The 20752-nt window shown below is 42.7% G+C and overlaps 1 protein-coding gene across 1 annotated transcript in view; it reads left to right on the top strand.

Annotated features, from left to right (window-relative positions):
* The window catches only part of LOC144752502 (intermembrane lipid transfer protein VPS13D-like), a 189641-nt gene that overhangs the window by 53185 nt on the left and 115704 nt on the right, over positions 1–20752 (top strand). Inside the window, exons 4-6 of the mRNA XM_078640411.1 lie at positions 7067–7257; positions 10574–10654; positions 17560–17676. Of these exons, the coding sequence (XP_078496537.1) occupies positions 7067–7257; positions 10574–10654; positions 17560–17676 (389 nt within the window). The remainder of the gene's footprint in view (positions 1–7066; positions 7258–10573; positions 10655–17559; positions 17677–20752) is intronic.

The raw sequence follows: 20752 nt of genomic DNA, 5'->3' as shown, positions 1-20752 counted from the left end.
TTTCCCAAAGTGGGCCTAATCTCACCTAGGTGTTTGCTTGCGAAACAAGGGTGGAGAAACGGTTTAGAAAAACAAATGTGATCTCCAGAACCCTAAGCCAGGTAGCAATTGCTAGAGCGGCCATCACTAACATCTTTACAGACAAAGCAATCCGGAAAGCTACAGCTCGAAAGGAATTAGTGTATGAAGTCAAAAAGGAAGTCCAAACCGCCGTCAAAAGTCTTCCAAAAGGAAAGATGGGATTTGGACCCAAATTCTGTGGGTGGATCGAATTGTTATATACGGCACAGCTGGCACATGTAGTAGCGAACGGATATATCTCAAGAGAGATTATGTTGGGGAGAGGAACGCGGCAGGGTTGCCCGCTGTCCCCTCTCCTCTTTGTCCTCGTACTGGAGCCGCTGGCCGCGTGGCTGAGACAGGAACCGCGAATTCGGGGGCTAGGGTGGGAGGCGGACTGGGAGGACCGGGTTTCATTATATGCCGATGATGCGCTAATATACCTAACATCCCTGGCAGAGTCCTTGAGGGCCCTAATGGATATTCTTACGACGTACGGGACAATGGACCTACGCCCGAGCTGCCTCCGGGATGTACGCTCCAAATTGCAAGCGACGGATTCAAATATCTGGGGATATATGGAACCCCGCTGGACGGTGTGTTCATGGCAGAAAACCTGACAAAACCCCTTACACGGCTCAAGGCAGATGTCGGACATTGGCGGTCTCTGCCGTTGACACTGCTGGGGAGGGCGGCGTTATTCAAAATGTTGGCACTACCCAGGTTCCTCTACGCCCTCCAAAACACCCCTTTCCCAGTCCCTCTTTCCTACTTTAAGGCTTGAGGCGGAGGTCACCTCGTTATTGTGGGACGGTCGACCACCCCGTATAGCGCAACACAAGCTAGTGCATAGCTGGTATGACGGCGGCATTGCCCTACCAGACGTGAAACTTTACTAATGGGTTTTTGCAATTAATAATCATAAACCAGTGGCTGCATGTCCCCCATGATGAGCCAGCGTTCCGGTTAGACAGGGCCCTCCTTCCTGCACAAAACCTGATTAAAGCTCTCTACACTAACAAACGAAAACACACACTCACAGGTCCCACTGCACACACGATCAAAATCTTGCATACCGCGCAGAGGGCGCTGGGATGGGAAGGGGTACTAACACTCGCCACTCCACTTTGGGAGAGTCTACGGCTCGGCACCCTAGTAAACACTAAAGGGTTCAGAAAATGGGACCTCATCGGTATTACGAAGATTGGTGACCTTTGGGTGCGGGGAGAGATACTCACTTTTGCGGCACTACAAGCCAAATATGACATGGGAGACACAGAACGTTATCGCTATTTGCAAATTAGACACGCCCTTCAAGGCGCAATCCCCCAGGGCACCACATTGGCTGATTCCTCGCCCCTTGAAGATAGAATTCTAACAGACTACATGGAAAAAAGAGTGACCATAAAGAAAAAGTATATAAAGGAGGTGGGTGTCGCACGTGAAGTCTGAGGCCAGTTGTAAGTGGTCCGATGGTAAGACCAAATTTCAAGAAAAAATACACAATTTTTTCAGGAAACCCTCACTCACCCTAGTGGTGACATGCTTCATCATCGGGTCCACCGGGAGAGATCGAATACCTCCCCGGTGTGCTGCGACGCCAGGAGACTGCGGAGCAAGTTTTTGTGTGAAGATGAAGTGTGAAAAATACTGAGGTTAAAAATGTCAGAGGTTGTACCAAAAAAACTTTATTCACTGGTCAACCTGACATATTAAAAATGAGATATGTGAAGGGAAACTAGCCAATTACTTTATACTGGTGTTTACCCTGTAAAGGAGGTCAACACCAGTATAAAGTAATTGGCTATTGGCGTCGCAGCACACCGGGGAGGTATTCGATCTCTCCCGGTGGACCCGATGATGAAGCATGTCACCACTAGGGTGAGTGAGGGTTTCCTGAAAAAATAGTGTATTTTTTCTTGAAATTTGGTCTTACCATCGGACCACTTACAACTGGCCTCAGACTTCACGTGCGACACCCACCTCCTTTATATACTTTTTCTTTATGGTCACTCTTCTTTTGATTACCTGTATATTGCTTGGGGACTAAGAGTGCCCTAAAACCCTCTCTCTCCTTTTGTTGAGATATACATGGAAAAAAGGCCATCTCGCAAACTTATCGAAAGCTGGTCAATAATAAACCAGATCACACGCTGACTCTTCGGGTCAAATGGGAAGCAGACCTGGGAGACATAGACGACACCGATTGGTTGGGCGCATTGGCGTCGGCCCGTGAGGCAGCGATCCCATCGCGACTTAAGTTGATACAACTCAAGGTGTTACATCGGGTGTATTACTCCCGCACCCTTTTATATAAGCTGGGGCGCGCACCAGATCCATTCTGCCTTAGGGGTTGTGGGCAAGTTGGGACGTTTTATCATGTAATATGGGACTGCCCCAAAATACAATCATACTGGGACCAGGTTACGACTGAAATATCGGAGGTAGGGGGGGCTGAGGTCCGGCGGGACCCCCGGTGTTGCCTCCTAAACATCTGGCCACCTACTGACCTAAACTTAGCATTACAAAATTGGACTACACTGGGCATGACCATCGCTAAGCGGAACATTGCCAGACATTGGGGTTCAGGGTCACCACCTACAATGCATCAGTGGGGCACTGACATGGACATTTCCATGGTAGCTGAAAAAGCGGTCTACACTCACAGGGTTGTCCCAAAAAATGGTCCAGAATATGGGGGAAATGGAATGAATCACGAGGGAACACGCAACATCCACCCCAGAAGATAGCCAATGAGCGGGGTCCGGTCTATAGGGACAGAGCTATGGTTCCACATGCAATGGTACAAGAGGAAGAGCGGCGTAGAGAACGGTGTTGCATATGTTAATGGAATGGTGAACTGCCGATGTTGGACTGTACTGTGTGCTAGGATATGTAGTGTGCTCGAATTAATTGCAGCTGGAGATGATTACTGTTTAATACTATTCAAGATGTTTTTGATTGTACGATTACGAAATAATAATAATAAATATATATATATATAAAAAAAAAAGTCTTCCAAAAGGGAAAGCCACTAGGCTAGATAGTATTCCTTCCGAGGTTTTATGGAACATTTTTAGAGCAAATTAAACATATCTTAGTTGATCTGATCATACATAATATTTACCGGTGGCCAGCCTCCCAAATCTTTGTCTTGCGCTAAAATAGTTATTTTCCCTAAAAAAAAACAACCTCCGGAACACTTAGGATCATACTGCCCTATAACTCTTATCAATGCAGACTCAAAAAGATTTTGGCAAATAGGGTAGCCCCTGTGATACATAAAGTGATCGCCAAGAGCCAACATGATTTTGTTCCAGGAAGATCAACAATAAACCACATTCAGAGAGTTATTACGCTATTTGACGGCAAGGAAACTGCAGGAGACCCTACGGCACGGATCCTTCTTGACGCAGAGAAGGCTTTCAATAGGGTCTCCTGGCAGTTTCTTTGGAAGGCTACGGCAAAGGTGGGATTCCAAACTGGCTTCATTCAGTTCATACAAAAATGTACGTTAACCCCAAGGCAGCGGTATGGGTCAATGGAAGCTTAACTAAGGAATTTGCTATCTCCTGAGGAACATGCCAGGGCTGTCCATGCTCACCATTGCTTTTCGCAATATATATTGATCCTTTTATTCGCTGCCTAGAAAGGAACAGCGAAATCACTCCTATCATATCACAGGAACACTCCACAAAAACTTTAGCATATGCAGCTGACATTGCTATCGTTTCCACTGATCCTACGATAGCTATGCACGCCATTGAGATTGAAGCTAGCAAATTTGGCTTAGTCTCTGGCTACGCGCTCAATCAAGACGCAGATTGTCCTTAATCAAAAAAGCGCGATGGACCACCCTCGAGTGGTGGGAAAAGCGACATACCTGGGAGTTGCCATCTCCTCTGATCTTGAAGAACTGGTGGGCATTAACGTTAAATTAATGCTGTGCTCAATACAGAAAGATCTAAGCCGCTTGGATAATCTCCATTTGTCCATATTTGGAAGAGCAAATGTAGGTAAAATGTTTTTTTCCTGAAAATCTTATATTTATTTAGGGCAATCTGTCTCGAATTCTCAAACCAATGGTTTACAGCAATTGAACGCACATTCTCAATATTTATCTGGGCATGCGCACCACCCCGACGAGCCTATAAACTCCTTACCCTCCCCAAAGACAGAGGTGGGCTCGCTCTTCCCAAATTAACAAGGTACTACTGGGCGTCAGTACTACTCTATAGCAGGGATCTACTACAAAACACGAGGACTGATGAAATAATTGAAGATGACCATACACCATCTATTTTTCAATTGCTTTTGGGCAACGCAAGCCGAGGGTATCTGAGGAGGCACTTACATGAAAGCTACCATAAAAAAGTTACGTTCAAGACACTATACAGTGGGTTCAAGGTATGGAAGGCAGTAAAGAAAATACTAGACATAGGGCAAATCTCACATTATACCCCTGTAACGGACAATCCAATTCTTCCCGCAACTATCTTTAGTGATAACTGTATAAATAAATGGTACAGGGCAGGAATAACCCAGCTAGGATGCCTGTTTACATTGCGGGGGATCAAATCCTTCAAAGACCTGAAAGATGAATACCATCTAGATTGTCCTGCTTCGCAAGCCTGGGGGAGGACCCTAGGGGAAAAGTCAACTGTGGTGGAGTCAATTATTCACACTAGGGACTACACTATTGGCGAAGTCTACGCCTCGCTGATGGCAATATTCCCCGATGACTTAGGCAAAACATTGCTGAAGTGGCAGAGTAACTTAGAGATATCAAACGAGGGATTTTTCACACACTTATCAGCTAGCTCAAACTATCCTTATCTCCACCAAGCTTCAGGCACAATTTTATAAAACCTGTTTTTTTCTATATTACACTCCAGATAAAATTGCTAAGTAGGGAACCAGTAAAGGGACATGCTGTCCGAGATGTAAACTATTTAATGCTGACTCCATTCATATCTTCGCCTCTGCCCCGCACTAACATCTTTAATACAAGAGATAGAGAATTTTCTGACGTCCGTTCTCAATAGAGAGACCATTTTGTCGAGCGAGGTAATTATATTAGGGGCTGACGACCCAGATAATCCCGGCTGTGGCCATGAGCTTATATTTGTTGCAATGGCGCTTTTTGAGGCTATGCATTGCATTGGCATGGCTAGATCCTATAGCACTCATTCCAACAGTGGTTAGCTAGGCTATTGTACACACGCAAAGGGGTGTGGAGGAAAACAAAGAAAAGGAAAAAGGGAAAAAGGAAAACCCCTAAACATTCCACAAAACAAAAAATCCTTTGTTTTGAGAATACTGCCCTCACTCACACACCGAAGTGTGCGACATGCTTCATCATCGGGTCTGCTTACAATACGCCCAGGTGTAGCCACACTCTGGACGGAGCATAGGGAGGGGGGGGTTTAACAAAAAACGACCACAAGACAAGTATACGAGACCAAACAACATATAAACATAAATCAAATGATGATCAGTGAATATCACCCTGTGATTGGAAGAGGTCCACAACACTTGCAGTTAAAGGGAAAATGTTTAAAACTAGTTTGTGGATACCAAATGAAAACTTTATTAACATGCTCCACAACCAGGAGTAAAAGAAACAAGAGGATGGGTAGTGTTTTTAAGAGAAACTCATGATTCTCAAAGCAACCCTCCTAATACTGCCTTTATCAACATGTTTCGACCGACTTACTGTGCCACGTAGGTCACCCCGGTCTTCTTCAGGACATGTGTTGTTGCCAGTTCCAATATTGGTCCCACCGGTGTTCGGTCAATGTACCAATTTAACTGATCACATGCGATTCTAATCGAACCAGCATGTATGGAGGGATCCCAACAACATGGGAAACGCATGCGAGTTTATTGAGAAAGTAAACTCGACATGGCGTCCTGCAGGAAGGTGTCCCAAGAACACAACTGTTCCGAGGACAACACCTCGTTTGTCAGCCTGTCTTCAGATCGCCGCATGGCTATTGGCCATGCACAACATTGAGGTAGCCATCTACAAAAGGAAAGGTAAACTGCGCCGCAAAAGGGGGCTTAGGATCTGGACTCCTCTCACACAATGGCGCTCCATGCAAAATTAGAAATTTAAGTGGAATTGTACTATGCCTTTGCTCTCTTTTTTCTTTTTTTGCTTTTCTAATTAGTTCTCCTTTAGATATCTTCCTGTGGCTTCTTCTTTTTCTCTTTTTCCTTTAAAATAGGATACTTAATCTTGGGAATCATATTCTAAAAATGTTTTTTCTTATGTAAATAGATAATGTGTACTATGGTTTACCTGTCTGTCATTGAGGGAAGGAGGGTGGGGGTAAAGAAATGGAAAAATGTTGAGTAAAGATATTAAAAAAACCCAAAAAAAAACAACAAATGTGAGAGCCAGAGAATGCTCTATGGTTACTATCGTGTTAAGCTACCCTGAATGGTAGCAGTGTACTCTTTTTAGGTATCACTATCTTTCTGTCATTGGATATAATTATCAGTTTGTAATAGAACATTCCATATGCTGATTTACAGAATCCGTGTTTGTGGAAGTTTCTAATGGTTAATTGTAGTTAATAAATTGTAACTGTGTAAAGTGTGATGGATTTTCCATCATTGTAAATTTAGCGTTAACAACCAAAAAATTGGTATTTTGGAATAGTGACCCAACAAAACTAATGGACATCCCCAAATTCATACATTGGTTACTGTGAAACATTTTGAAATGTAGAGAAAGGGATTCTCTACATATTTTCCATCTTGTAAGACATCTGCATGAGTAAATCTTTCCCATGTGAAGTATTGTTGTTGTAAATTTCCAATTGTACTCTTGGGATTCTCTATGAATTCCATCACAGTCTGGTATCTAAACAAAATGTTGGAGTAATACTGTTGGAGTGGATTTCTTACTTTTTCAGCCTGTATATGTGTATTATGCCCCTTGTTGTTTGTTCTGTAAGAAAACCTTGGAAGTACTCATTGAGATTTTCTCAATTTACAGGATTTATTGGAAAGATAACGTTGCAGATTCCATTTTATCGGCCACATGTTGATCCCTGGGTGATTTCAATATCAAAGCTGCATGTGATTGGAGCACCGGATGGGCTACAAGAGTATGACGAAGAAAGGGAAAAGTTGTTTGCTAGAGACTATAAGAAAGCTCTCATTAAAACATTCGAAGAAAAATGGAAGGTAAGCAATGGAAAACCTTTATAGACACTGGCACATGTTGATTACTATATCTATCTACATTAATTATAACATCAATTTAATTCTTTGAAGGATTTGGTGTTATAAATGCAAACTCTTGTGTGGTATTGTAAAGTAATATGTATATGGTGAACAACAAATGTAATAGTAATTATTTGCCCCCCTAAAGATGAGCCGTCCAGTTTGGAGAAACAAAAACAGTTCCCTTTACCCAGCCCTTCATCGCTAACAATCATCAACAATAGGCATTCTAAAATGTTCCTTTGTTTGATGAAGGCTGCTAGGGTTTTTGTGATGTATTGCAACATCATTCATCTAGTTACCCCTGTGAAAATTGTACCAGTCCTGTTAGGTTTCAACCATTACACATGTGCATGCCTCAAAGTAACAGTGCAAACATTCTTGCATCTCTCACACACACATATAAGGTGGTTAACCTAGTATGAGTCTTTAATTCTGAGACTTAAGAAGTAGGCAAAGGAAAGAATCAAAAGCCTTTGATTACACAAACCAGATTTTTTCTTTTTAAGAAAAGAAAAATTATTTTTTATATTAGTTAATATTAGTAGAGGTGGCGATATTTATATTTATTTATTAGTTTTATACCGCATATCTGAACCACAAGGGTGTTGGACCACTTCCCAAAGCACTGTAGGAATTACCTCAAAAAGTAGAGGATAAATAAGGGTACAAACTTGCAGTATGCGAGTAAGATAGCAAAATAGGAGGACAAACACGTGACTAGGAAAGACATTTGGTCACAGGGTGTTCATATTGTGAGGGATTGGACGACAGATAGACAATAATTAATTCAGATATAGGTTGAATAGATGCTAGGTGACAAACTAAAAATAAATGGCCTTGCATTGTTTTTTAGGCATCTCAGTGTTGCCTTATCTCTTCAGAGGTTTCTTTCAAGATGCGTTAACATTGATGACAAATCTTGCCGATTCTGAAATTGTCGTTTTGAGTCCTGCAAACATTATCTCTCAGCTGTCTCAAAAGGCCTGAAGTCATAGGGCCTGAGTTACAAAGGAACTCATAACCGCACTTGTAGAAGTACTGTTCCTCACACTTGCAGTTTTACAATTTTCCCTATTTCTCAAAACTCAGCAGTAGTACACCTGGAAAGCTCTGCCATTCTTCTTTTTCCCCAATGGTTAATTATACATAGTGTACTATTATGCGCTGCACAAGAGCTGCCTGATGCACACGTGTTTTCTTTTCCTTTTTGTTCCTTCATGAGAAAATAAATTTTTACCATTAAAGATATCACTTCCCCTCCACCCCCTGCCAAATTTGTGGGTGATACATTTCTCTTCAGACATTGGATGAGAAGTTTGTCCATCCCTTTCCTTGGTCAGAATATCTAATAACTCAATAGTTTGTAGGAATTCCCCAACTTCCAAGGCGAACTATGCCTTCTAACTACCCACTCTCTACCCTATTTGTGGAGTTTACTTCTCATTATCTGCAGTAGTGGTAGAGAATTGTGCAGTAGGAAACCCATTCATGCTTAGCCGGTATCAATTTGTGTATAGGTGCCAGATGTAAATGGAGCTTTTTGCATCGGATTACAGCTGTAAATAGTTCTGTGAATCATGTCGTAATTCTCTTTTAAAAATGAGAGAGTTAAAGCTGAGAATAGAATAGTTTCTGAGTGCTGACTCTCCGCTTACATTCCCTGGAAAAGACATCAAAACTGCTGTCTGGGCTTGGAGAAAATCCCTGGACCATCTTAAAGGAAGGGACAGCTTCAGTTTTGAAGATGGAAAGGCTTCTACACCGGCACCCTGCCTCCATGTTGTGACCAATAGCAATGTTGAAGGGGACTGCAGTGCAAGCTGACGCTGCACGTCTAGCGACACATGGCAGTCTAGATGCCAGAAGCACAAACTGCACTTGTTTACGAGTAGTACCGAGGTGGACTTGAGTCGCAGGAAACAAGCAGAACCTCAAGCTGCCTCACCGCAATTGGTGTAAGGTGGAAGTCTGGCTCACTGATCTACAATTGGAGAGGGGCACTTTTCAGCCTACTGGGGTAGGAGTCGCGGTGGCCCTGTACGGCTCTACCTCCGCCATATGTTATTGGTTCGCCGATCAGGAGACTGAGCTATTAGCCTTACCAAAACTCTGAGTATTTAGAATAGAAATGTGTATGGGGAATGCCTTTTTCTTATCAGCCCAGAGTGAGGGAGGCTGGTTTCAAGAGGGGAGATACTACTCTTTCCCATCTAGTCTTTCAAGCTGAAAGAAAGGAACTCCAGAACCAAAAGTGAACACAGGGAAGGAGACCCACAATTGCAAGCTTGAAGCAGCCCTTTCCGGACTTAGGAATCTTTCACAAACACCCAAGGGTGCAACCTCTTGGAGAATAGTGGGGGCTAATCCAGCTATTTAATATGCCTGAACTTTGGGTGCCACTTTTGTGGTGATATATTTTCCTTCTCTTCTTAAATGTATAGAGGGTTTAGGTAACATTGTAGCTGCCTGCGATTTGAGTGCTTGGTTATGTGGTGACCTATTGTAGTCACAAATAGCAATAGTAATAAAATGCATGGCACAACTGACAGGCTTGATATTTAAAAAAACATTACAAGTAAAATGGCCGTCAGCAATTTCTGTTGTTGATGATTGATTTATAGTATGGATATTTTTTATTAATATAAAAATATTTAGTTAGTTGTGGCAGAGTTCAGTGTCTGCTGGGAGGAAGTGCAGTAGTAGGATCCTTTTACACGATTTAGTGTTCCCTGTGCCTTATCATTTTGTTATGTTCTGGTTTTCGTGCTCTTTGGTCTTTGTTCTCCTTTTGTTGTATTATTGTGGTTAAAGTTGTTTTATATGTGCGTCAGGGCCTATTTTCAATATAACATCAGGTGTGAAGAGTTTTTGATATTAATTAATCTTTTAAAAACAGAGTCCAAAATTGGACTTTACGTGCGCGATTAGCATTATAGGCTCCAAAATGCATCCTTTTGGTTTATCTGTGTGATTCTGATGGTTTTGCAGTTTTTCAAAATTTTCTATGCATTTCCTGATAAAAGCCATTGCGCACTTATACTCATTTATCTGTGTGTTGGGCATGAGTGGTACAATATCTTGATTTGCTTCAATGTTTGGTGCACTTGTTTGACTGCTATGTTTAGTTTGGTAGAAGAAGAAGGTTGAAGGAATTGGGGACAAAATAAATCTTTGCCAGCATGATGGCAATTAATTATGTTGATTTCTTATAATTCACAAATCCCCTTTAATGTTGACTTTTTTACCTAACCTTTCTCAATGTGTATTTTCGTAGAATGAACAGAATCTAAAAGGTGAATCTTACTGGTACTCTGTGACTGCATCACTTGTCACTAGAATTGTGGATAACATTGAAGTAAGTTTAAAGATCCTTGTTTACAGTGCTCTTTATAATGTATTTTCACAATGATATTTTCATTTTAGCAAAGATGTGTGACACCATAGACAAAGAATATAAAAACACTGTTTTGTTTGTATTTCTTCTGACATATAAATCGCTTTTTTAATTCTTTGATTTGCCAGTTACACATGATTTGACATCATCCTATTGAAATCATGAAGTGGGTATTTTATGCATCAGTCATGTTTAGCTATACATCAGCACATTTGTTAGACCGGTCAGCCTTAGGGTTGTCTTCCCTCATCCGTTTTGTGTGCTTGCCTCCAATTTTGCTGAATTCTTTTTACTGGCCTCAGGACTCTGAGCACTTTAGCACTGCCAACCAGTGCTAAAGTGCATGTCCTCTCACCCCTAAACAAGGTTAGATTGACTTATCCACAATTGGCTTATTTAATTTACCTATACATTCCTAGTACAGTGTACTACATGTGCTCAGGGCCTCTAAAATAAATGCTACTTGTGTGCCTGGAGCACTGATTGCACCACCAACGTAAATAGCAATTTAGGCATGCCTCAGGCCTTCCACTGCAGAGCCTGTGTGCGCAGTTTACACTGCCAGTTCGGCTTAGCATTTAAAACCCCTTGCCAAGCCTTAAACTCACATTTTGTTACATAAAAGTCTCCCCTAAGATAGGCCCCAGGTAGCCTGTAGGGCAGGGTGCTGTGTAATCAAAAGGTAGGACTTAGACTTTTAGGTTTACATGTCCTGGTATTCAGAAACACCCAAATTCGTTTTTCATTACTGTGAGGCCTACCCCTCCCATAGTTGTTTTTTGTTTTTTGTATCTGTTTATTGATTTTCATCAAAAGAAAAACATCATTAGACATGACTGCTGTTACACTATGAGCCATACAAACAAACCCCCTCCCTCCCCCCACCCGTCCCAAAAACTGAAACAGATACAGTTCCTAGATGATGTAACCATACACTTGGCCTAATAATTGCATACAATTAAAAAACGATACCTTAATGACCTGGAACCAGACATGCAGCAAAGCCATTATGAATCCACCAACAACGGCAATAGGGCATAAGAGTACTCCGACCATAGAACAGTGCTGAGGGCAATTAGTGAGCACAAACAGGGAGCCAGCACAAACCTATACATACATAATCATACGGGATCCGAATTAGTGAGCAAGTATGCTGTAAGCTGGGCCCAGAAGTCCCTAGGGCGAGAGGTCTCAGGTAGTTCCTCCTCATAGATTTGTAAATTAGTTTTACAGTGCAACAGATCTCGGAGCCACTTTTTTTTGGGCGGAGTGGCTTTCGCCCCCCAGCATTGCGCCACAGCTCTCCTCGCAAATAGGGTAGACAGTGCAACTATTCACCTATTACAAGGTTTGAAACATTTGACATACCCCAGAAAACAGAGTTCGGGGGAGCAATGTGCTGGTTCCTGAATGACATCCATCAACATCTTTGTCACGTCCGTCCAGAAGGCAAACACACACTCACCCTGCCACGCCACGTGCAAAAAATCTGCATCTGCCACACCACACCTCACACAGTTAGCATTTTCTCGCAAACCATATTTAAAGAGCTGCACTGGGGTATAATATAGTTGATGCAGAAACTTAAAGTGTATTATTCTCAAATTGCCATTAGCTGTTAAACGGCCAGTGAGAGTACAACAGTCAGTCCACACATCAGAGGTGAAAGCATCGCCCAGTACCATTCGCCATTTTGCAAATGAGGGATTTTCCTGCTATTCCCGCTCACGCAGAGACGCATTATAGAGTTTTGTAATTAGCCCCCGACGCTCCTCCCCCGCCAGCATCGCCTGTCGCACTCTTACGTACGTGAAACCAAGCATAAAACCACTGTTCTCGCTCCTCTGCACTTCCCGCAGTTTCTTAAATTGACCCTTCTCGTAAAGATCCCCTATCCGTGTGACTCCTACTTTGGTCAGTTCACTAAGAGCTCGATTCTCACGTGCAGCCGAGATATCCGGATGGGACGCCAGCGGCAACAGCGGAGCATACAGATACGTTAGTCGAACTCTTTCTGCCAGTTGTCGCCAGGCCCAAGCTGTACACTGCACCCCTCTCATAGGTTAACATTGGGAATTCCTTATTGCACTTTTAATCTGTAATTCCTGATTGAGGAGGGGTCATGTTTTATATCATTGTAATGGTAATGATAAATCCCTCTTTACTGGTAAAGTCGAATTTATCATAAATCTTTTAAAAATGCCCCTGTTAGAAGGTGCAAACACAAGGAGATGATCGACGGAGCGCTGAAACTTTTCAGACACTCCCCCCCCAGTCACACATCTGGGTTGAATCCATCATCATTCTTTAGCTCACTTCACCGGCCTAGTTCAGACCCAGTTTTATGCAAATCAGTCTTGACCCTGTGCCTACTGGGAGCAGTCCAGCCCGAACTGCCAAGCCAGGTCTTTCTGGACGGGAAACATGCATCCTGGGACCGGTTTGGGGGTAACATCCCTCATCTGCCAGACTAGCTTGAATCCAGTGGCAAAGTGAGCAGGGGACCCATGAGGGGCAGGGTCTAGACTGATTTGCATATGGCTGGGTCCAAACTGTGGTGGCGTGGTGAGCAAAAGAACGATGGATTAAACCCAGATCCTTGTGACTGGGGGTGAATGTTTGCATTGTTCAGCATTCTGTCCATAATTTATTCCTTTTACTTTTAGAAAAATTGCATTTTTCTGCTCTTAGCACTGAGTGCCTGTAGTCTGTCTCCAATACACATGTGGGATGGGTGACGGTTGTACTTTGTGCATTCCATCTAGACAGCCACACGCAAAGGAAGCTTAGTTGTGACTGAGTGGCCATCCACATCCTGATCGGTCATACTGGGCGGGATGGGAGGGAGTAGCTGACACTTACACATGAATAGGCTGTGTCCTGTACCCACACAAAGGGCTGCATACCTCCCAGGGTAAGTCTGGAGCTAGAGCCGGGAAGGAGGACCTCTGCGAACTTAAAAGCCCTTCTTTTAAGTCACTCCCACTTCAAAGGCACCACTGGGTATAAGAACTGGGCTACTAACCCTACCACTTCAGTACACTACTGGACCTATGAAGACTCTGCCAGGAAGAAGGACCACTGTGCTGCTACAAGGGCTGCACTCTGCTGGACTGCTGCTTTGAAAGAACTACTTTTCTGCTGTGCTGCCCAGCTGCCTGTTAACCTCTGCTCTGCTGAAGGAGGACTGAACCCATCACACTTGAACTCAGAGTGACTCCAAGGGCTCGCTTGTTTAAGTTTAAGGGACATCAAAGGCTTCTCATGAACCTGCACCAGCACCTGGACTTTGCTTGGTGCAAATCTTGCCCTAACAAGTGGTGCCAATCCACTCCTGGACTCTTGGAAGTGGGTATAAAGTGCTGCAGCTACCAGAATCCACGCATCAACGAAGTCCAGCCAATCAAAACCATTGCATCTCCGTCGGCGCATTGCCGCTGCTGCTCGGAGTACAGACATCGCTTCGCCGACTGCGCAGCGCATCGTCTCCAGTTTCCGACGCATCTGTGACTTTGCGCTGCTCGCTGCCTACGCATCATCTTCAACCCAGCAGTTCGCCAACAACTCATCACCTTGTTGCTTCCCGCATCTCAGCTCCGTAGAGGGCGCATCAAAGGTACTGTGCCTCAGGCCAAGGCTGGTCCCTGTATCCGACCTGCGCCCCATTGCGGTCGGCCTGAACTTTTAGATTTTCCCGGTCTAGTGTGACCAGATAGCCCCAGTTGGCGCTTTAAGCTTTTAAGCACTACAATTTCGTTTCATCTTTGAAAATTCATAATCCCGCTTATACTTATTAGACTTTTGTTGTTTTGATCTTAAGTTTGCTCATAAAAATATAAGCTATTTTTCTAAACTGTAGTGGAGTCTTTTTGTGGTATTTTCACTGTTTTACTGCCTGAAGTGTTGCACAAATACTTTACACATTCACTTTTAAGGTCAGTCCGCCTGCTCTGCGCCAATCTACCAGAGGGTGAGCACAGGTTAATTTATGGTGTGTATCTGACCTACCCTGACTACGGTTGCGGTTCCTGTTTGAACAAGGTGCATACCTCTGCCAACCTTGAAACCCAATTTCTAACAGCATTGTATTCAAGTGCAAGGTTATCCAGAGATTGGAAATGTAGTTTGTCATCATAATCTCTTCTTCACAATTGGTTTGGAATGTCCTGCTCACTGAGGCAGGTATTAAACAAGAAGCATTGTTGGAATTCATCAGAGCCCTCTGAGAAGCTATTTTTCTTTTGATGCTCACAAAGTGACTGGTGCTGAAGGAGACTCCACACTTTAGGCAGTGTGAAAGCTCTACAATGTAGTTTAGATGGGTTATGAGCCAGATGCAGTCACCAAGTCAGCAGCGCCTTTGGTACCAGTATGAAAATGACCTGCCTCTTTTTCTCATTCTTTCTACTGCCGACTCATGATGGGTTTTGGTGACCAGAACCTCTCAGAGGGGAAGCAGACTTGGGGTTCTATTGGTGCTGGATGGACAAACATTTTGTGTCTGATCATGCCTGAAGAGTACTGCAAAAGTGTGATCCTACCTCGCAGCTCCATTGCGCCAATGTTCTTTTTAGTTTTCAAAAGGTAAAGAGACCTCTTTACGGAAGCAACATACTTATGAAGAGTTTGCTGTGACAACAGCATGTACTATTAATGGGTGTCTTAACACAGAGAAATGCTCAAGTTCGAGCATCCTGCAATTATTGGCATCTCCAGTGCCTTGCCATTTAATGGTAACACTTTATCAACTGATTGGGGGTGGGGGGACTGGGTTAGAGCCGTCCGATGCTAAATTCTTAACTGCTTCATCCCATTTCAGAAAATCTGTTGGGCTAAGCATCATCATTCAAGATGAAGCCCAGTGCTTCCCTAGATACCCATCATCCAGTAGACTGGTCAATAATGTTGAGGCATAAGGTATGCCACTGCTGAACTCTTGATAGGAGTGCAGTCATACCGCAAATCGCAAGCATGCTGAAAAGCCCATTTATCCTACCCGATTCTCCCCTATTTACATTTGTCAAGCTTATCTGAGAGATGTTATCCCTTAATTTTGTGTCTTTGCAGATAGAACATAGTGTAAGGCAACCTATTATGTTCTTTATAGATCGAGTACTGGAATCCTCAAAATAGATATTGGAATCTTCCTTGAAGGTCAAAAAATTATGTCCACTACCTGCAGAAGGCTAGTTCAGTTCTGAAAACACCAAGACAAGAAAATAGTGTCACAGTGGTGCTTTTTCAATAAAGACGGCCATTGTCACTGCTTTTTTAGCCAGTTTCGAAGCAAAAGTTTCTGTCTTTGTTTTAAAGATATGTGTCATCATGAGATGGGGAGGCTCCCTCAGACATAGTTCTCTTTATCGACATTTATAGTGGGAAAACTCTTGTTAAGTTAAATGGGCAAATCTAGTCAACTGAATTGGATCATTTTTGATGCCCTCTAACTGCAACAGCCGCAAATATTGTACTAATAGTGGAATTATTCTGATTTGATTGGAAATTATGCAGAAGGTTTAGTGGTTGACAACGTCACTAAATATAATTTGAAACTTCCGTTTAGTCCCTCAAGGCGGCGGGGGATTAAAACAGGCCCAGTTAACTTGGAAACTCAGTTGCAAACGTACAGGAATGATGCCGCAAGCTTTAAATTTACTCAGTGGCATAGCAAAGACTTGTAACCTAATGAAAGAAAAGAAAGTGGACCCCTCCGCTGGTGTGGTAGTAAAAAGCAGCTATAGTTGCCACAGCACCTACATTACTATTGATAGCTTAGCCCTGGAAGTTACTGTGGTTTTTGAGCTTGACATGCATATTGAAGGCTGTCAGCCAAGTTTGCAGAGGATGTTGAATTTGCGTTACATATTATGAAAAAGCTCTGGAATGGGAAGTGTTCACATTAGTAAGTCCTTTGCAGAGCGTCTCCTTTGATTAAACACTTCCATTACGATCTATAGTTTGTCTCCTGGCCATGAATGGATGCTATTCCGGGACAATGAGAGACAGTAAGTTTTCAAGAATAGTTGAAGTTAAAATATTCAAATGATACACTGCTGAGAATGAGGAATAGATGGAAGGCCGTGAATTCTGTAGAATAAAATACATTTAAAATATAAATATTCAGGTTTGTTCGATAGAACGTACAAAATATAATTAGCATGAAATGATATGATTTCACTTGAAAACTATTGTAGTAAGAGAAAAAGCAATGCTTCCCAAAAAACCTGTGGATGTGTGTAACCCTGTTTCTGAAGGGAGATGTATGTGTTTTCTCTACATTAATTTTGCTGAGCAAAAATACTTGACCACATAATGTAAACATTTATGCTTGTTATGAAATCTACATTCCGTAAAGACGTTGCATTTAAATTGCACTGCCCCTCCCCAAATGGTTGTTATGCTGTGCAAATGGGTAACTTCATAACTGTACACCATACAGTTGTTAACTGCAACCTGTGCAGTGGGCTTTCCAGTTGGAATTCTTTTCATTTGAATGTGGTTTCTCTTCAGAATTGCTTTAGTATTTGCTTTGGATTAGATTTAGAAAATGAAGAATGTTTTTATCAATTAACTTTGAAATTATTCCCATATTTATTTGAATGGAATTGGTTGTTTACATTTTTTTTTACTAGTGGTGTACTGCAGATGTCCGCGGTTATTAAAGCCATCAAGAAACTGAGGATTGGAACAAAGGCCTGTGAAGTCATTACATACTATTTATTCGAAAGGCTATATGTTTGCTTAAGCTATATCATGTAATTTCTGGCTTAGCATTCTAGGTGTTTCTCCAAGATTTAAACACAATGCTTAAAGCAAATGCTTTTGTTTTAAAAAAAAGTAAAACATAATAATTTATATCCTTTCAGTTACAAATACAAGATGTTCATTTGAGGTTTGAAGATGGAATTACAAATCCTTCTAGACCATTTGCATTTGGAGTTTGCATAAAAAATGCATCTGTTCAAAATGCTGTAAATGAACCGGTAAGTACACAATTGTAATCTTAATCGATGCGAACCATCTTACCAAAATAATACCTTAACAGCTAATGTATTCACTCGCCAATGTTATACGGATGCTATGGTGAATTTGGTAATTGTATCTGAAATCCTTTCACAACACATTTTTGTTACCTTAATCTACATTTATTCTTCAGATCAAACGTCGTAGCTTTTTGCAGTAAGAGCGCACACTGTTCTCTTTTACCTGAATTTTTCTAACTTTTGCCAACCAGACTCGCAGCTGCCTTCATACAAACCCATTCTTAACTAAAATAAGCTGACCAATTTACTTTGCCCAGTGGTTTTTTTTTTGTTGCTAAAGACTTTGTGCAGTAGGAGTTGGCAATATGTGGAGTTTTGCACTTTGTCTGGCTGTAAATCAGGCCCCGCCGCCAGCCTCAATAGCACACAGCTAACAGCCATGTGCAACAACAGTTGGCCTTAGGCCCTTGCTGTAACCCAGGCTCTGCAGCCAACTTTTGCTGTGCACATCCAGAGGCCATGTGCAGTGTTGTTTGGTCACTAACAGAGGGCTAGGCACCAATCCTTGTCTTTCGGCTAACCTCCGCTGGACCTGGCCCAAACAGAGTAATGTTACAAGTAGATGGTGTAATGAGGAATGTCCTCAATGTCATTCAAGATATCATCTGTGATGTAATCAATGAAGTCATTTAACATGTCATGAGTGATGTCATATTTAAGTTTGTAATTGTTGCATGGCCAGGGAGTGAGTTATGGTTTATTTAACTAACCCTAACTGGTGAATGTCGCTTTTAGATTGTGTTTGTAGCCATAACTTCACCTTTACTGTGTTTTTTTTCAGTGAACTAAATATCGCCAGTAGGCAGTTATAGTTAGGACCTAGTTTGCATAGGAAGGGCGTTTTTTATTCTGCTAATAACTTTGCCTCCGTTTGATGAATCTTCAAGAAAGTTTCAAAACTAGTTTGCCAGTCACTTCAGCTGCTGTCTGCAAAGTTTCAGGGTGATCCGCCAAGCTGGAGCCTTGACAAAGAGAGGGTCCTCAAAAAGTGTTTTCACTTAAGCAATTTCCCATAGGGTTTTTAGACAAGACAACTGCCCGAACCGCTAAACAACAGTACACCAAATTTGGCAGAGAGCTAAATATTGGTCCAGAAAGAGTGCTTTTTGTAATTTGGTGTATATCTGTTCAGTAGTTTGGGAGTTTTTAAAGTACAATATTTGTGTATATCTAGAGACTTGGATCCTCAGAGCTACACACCCACAGCATTGCCATGATTGGCTGGCCGCAACCTGAGAGGAAAGTTGCAGCCACCACTTCTACATCGGGACTCGATTTTCAGGGGGAAAAATACATTTTAAAAGTGATAGAAGGGGTAAGGATGCAGGTACCTTGACCCCATTGAACTGATGGAGGGTATGTGAAGGACCCCCATGGACAAGATTTGTCCCAAAAAGATTTTTAATATGTGAGGATCCAAGGAACCACGGCGGTGCTCATCGTTATACAATGTGCTCCGTGGCAGATCCCGACCCCAAATAACATTTTAAAAAACACATACACCCACTCACAGACCCACACATCTTCTCACTCACAGACCCATAAAACCACTTAGACACCCACTCACAAACCCACACAGCTGCTCACACACCCAATCATACACCAACACAGGCACACACACACACCCACTCACAGACCCACAAAACCCCTCACACCTTCTCACAGACCCACAAAACCTCTCACGTCCTTACACAGACCCACAAAACCCCTCACAGCTTTACACAGACTCACACAGCCACTCCCACACACCTACTTACACTCCCACATGCCCACTCACACACCTACAAAACCACTTGCACACCCACTCACGGACCCACACAGCCACTCACACTAGTACTTCCACACACACTCACACACAACATGCCCACCCACACTACCACTCACACACCCACACAACTCACACCCATACAGCTGCTCACACACCCACTCACAGACCAACAAACCTACTCACACACCCACTGACAGACCCACACACCCACTGACAGACCCACTTACACACTCACACACCCACACAACTACTCACATACTCACTCATACAGCCACTCACCCACAAATGTACTCACACACCCACTCACAGACCCAAACAGACACTTACACACCCACACAATCAGTCACTCACCCACAAAACCACACAAACCCACTCAAAGACACATTCACACACCCATATACCCACTCACAGACCCATACAGCCACTCACACACCCACTTAGTCACCCACACAACCACTCACACACCTGTATAACCACGCACACCCACTCATAGACCTACACAGCAATACACTCACACAACCACTCACAAACCCACACCCACTCACAGACCCAAAAACTCACTCACACACCCACTCCAACAACCACAGTCACTCACACACATCCCCTCACACACCCATACCGCCACTCACACACCCACTCACATGCCCAAGCACAGACACACACAGCCAATCACACACCCACACAGCCACTTCCACAACCATACAACCACTCACTCACAAAACCACTTATATAACCACTCACTACCCCCCAGCCACTCAAATAGCCACTTACGCACTCACACAACCACTCACACGCCCATATAGCCACTTACACACCCACTCACCGATCCACAAAACCACCCACACAGCCACTCCCACACCCACTTACTTACCCACACAGCCATCCACACACCTAAATAGCCACCCACACTCCGGCAGTGATACACCAATTGAAATTGCTTTAGCATATGTTTGTATTAAATGTTATGTTGTTTTAGTATTAAAAGTGTGCTTTTGGTTGGGACGGGAACTGCGGATCCATAATATGAATTCAAAGAAAGAAAGACTTGGGGCATTGCATTCATAGAAAGACTACATAAGTTACCTTTCTTTAATTTTAAAATTTAATAAAAAAAAAAAAAATATTTGCAATTTTCATTAATTGGTCCATAGTGTTACATAGCAGTAGATTTAGGTACATGATGATACATTGATTAAACATATATCGACTGAACACATGTATATACTCTGGTTCATAATTTTCCCTTTC

Source organism: Lissotriton helveticus, chromosome 5_1 (assembly GCF_964261635.1).
Source record: "Lissotriton helveticus chromosome 5_1, aLisHel1.1, whole genome shotgun sequence".
Classification (NCBI taxonomy): domain Eukaryota; kingdom Metazoa; phylum Chordata; class Amphibia; order Caudata; family Salamandridae; genus Lissotriton; species Lissotriton helveticus.
This window is presented reverse-complemented; position numbering and strand designations above follow the sequence as displayed.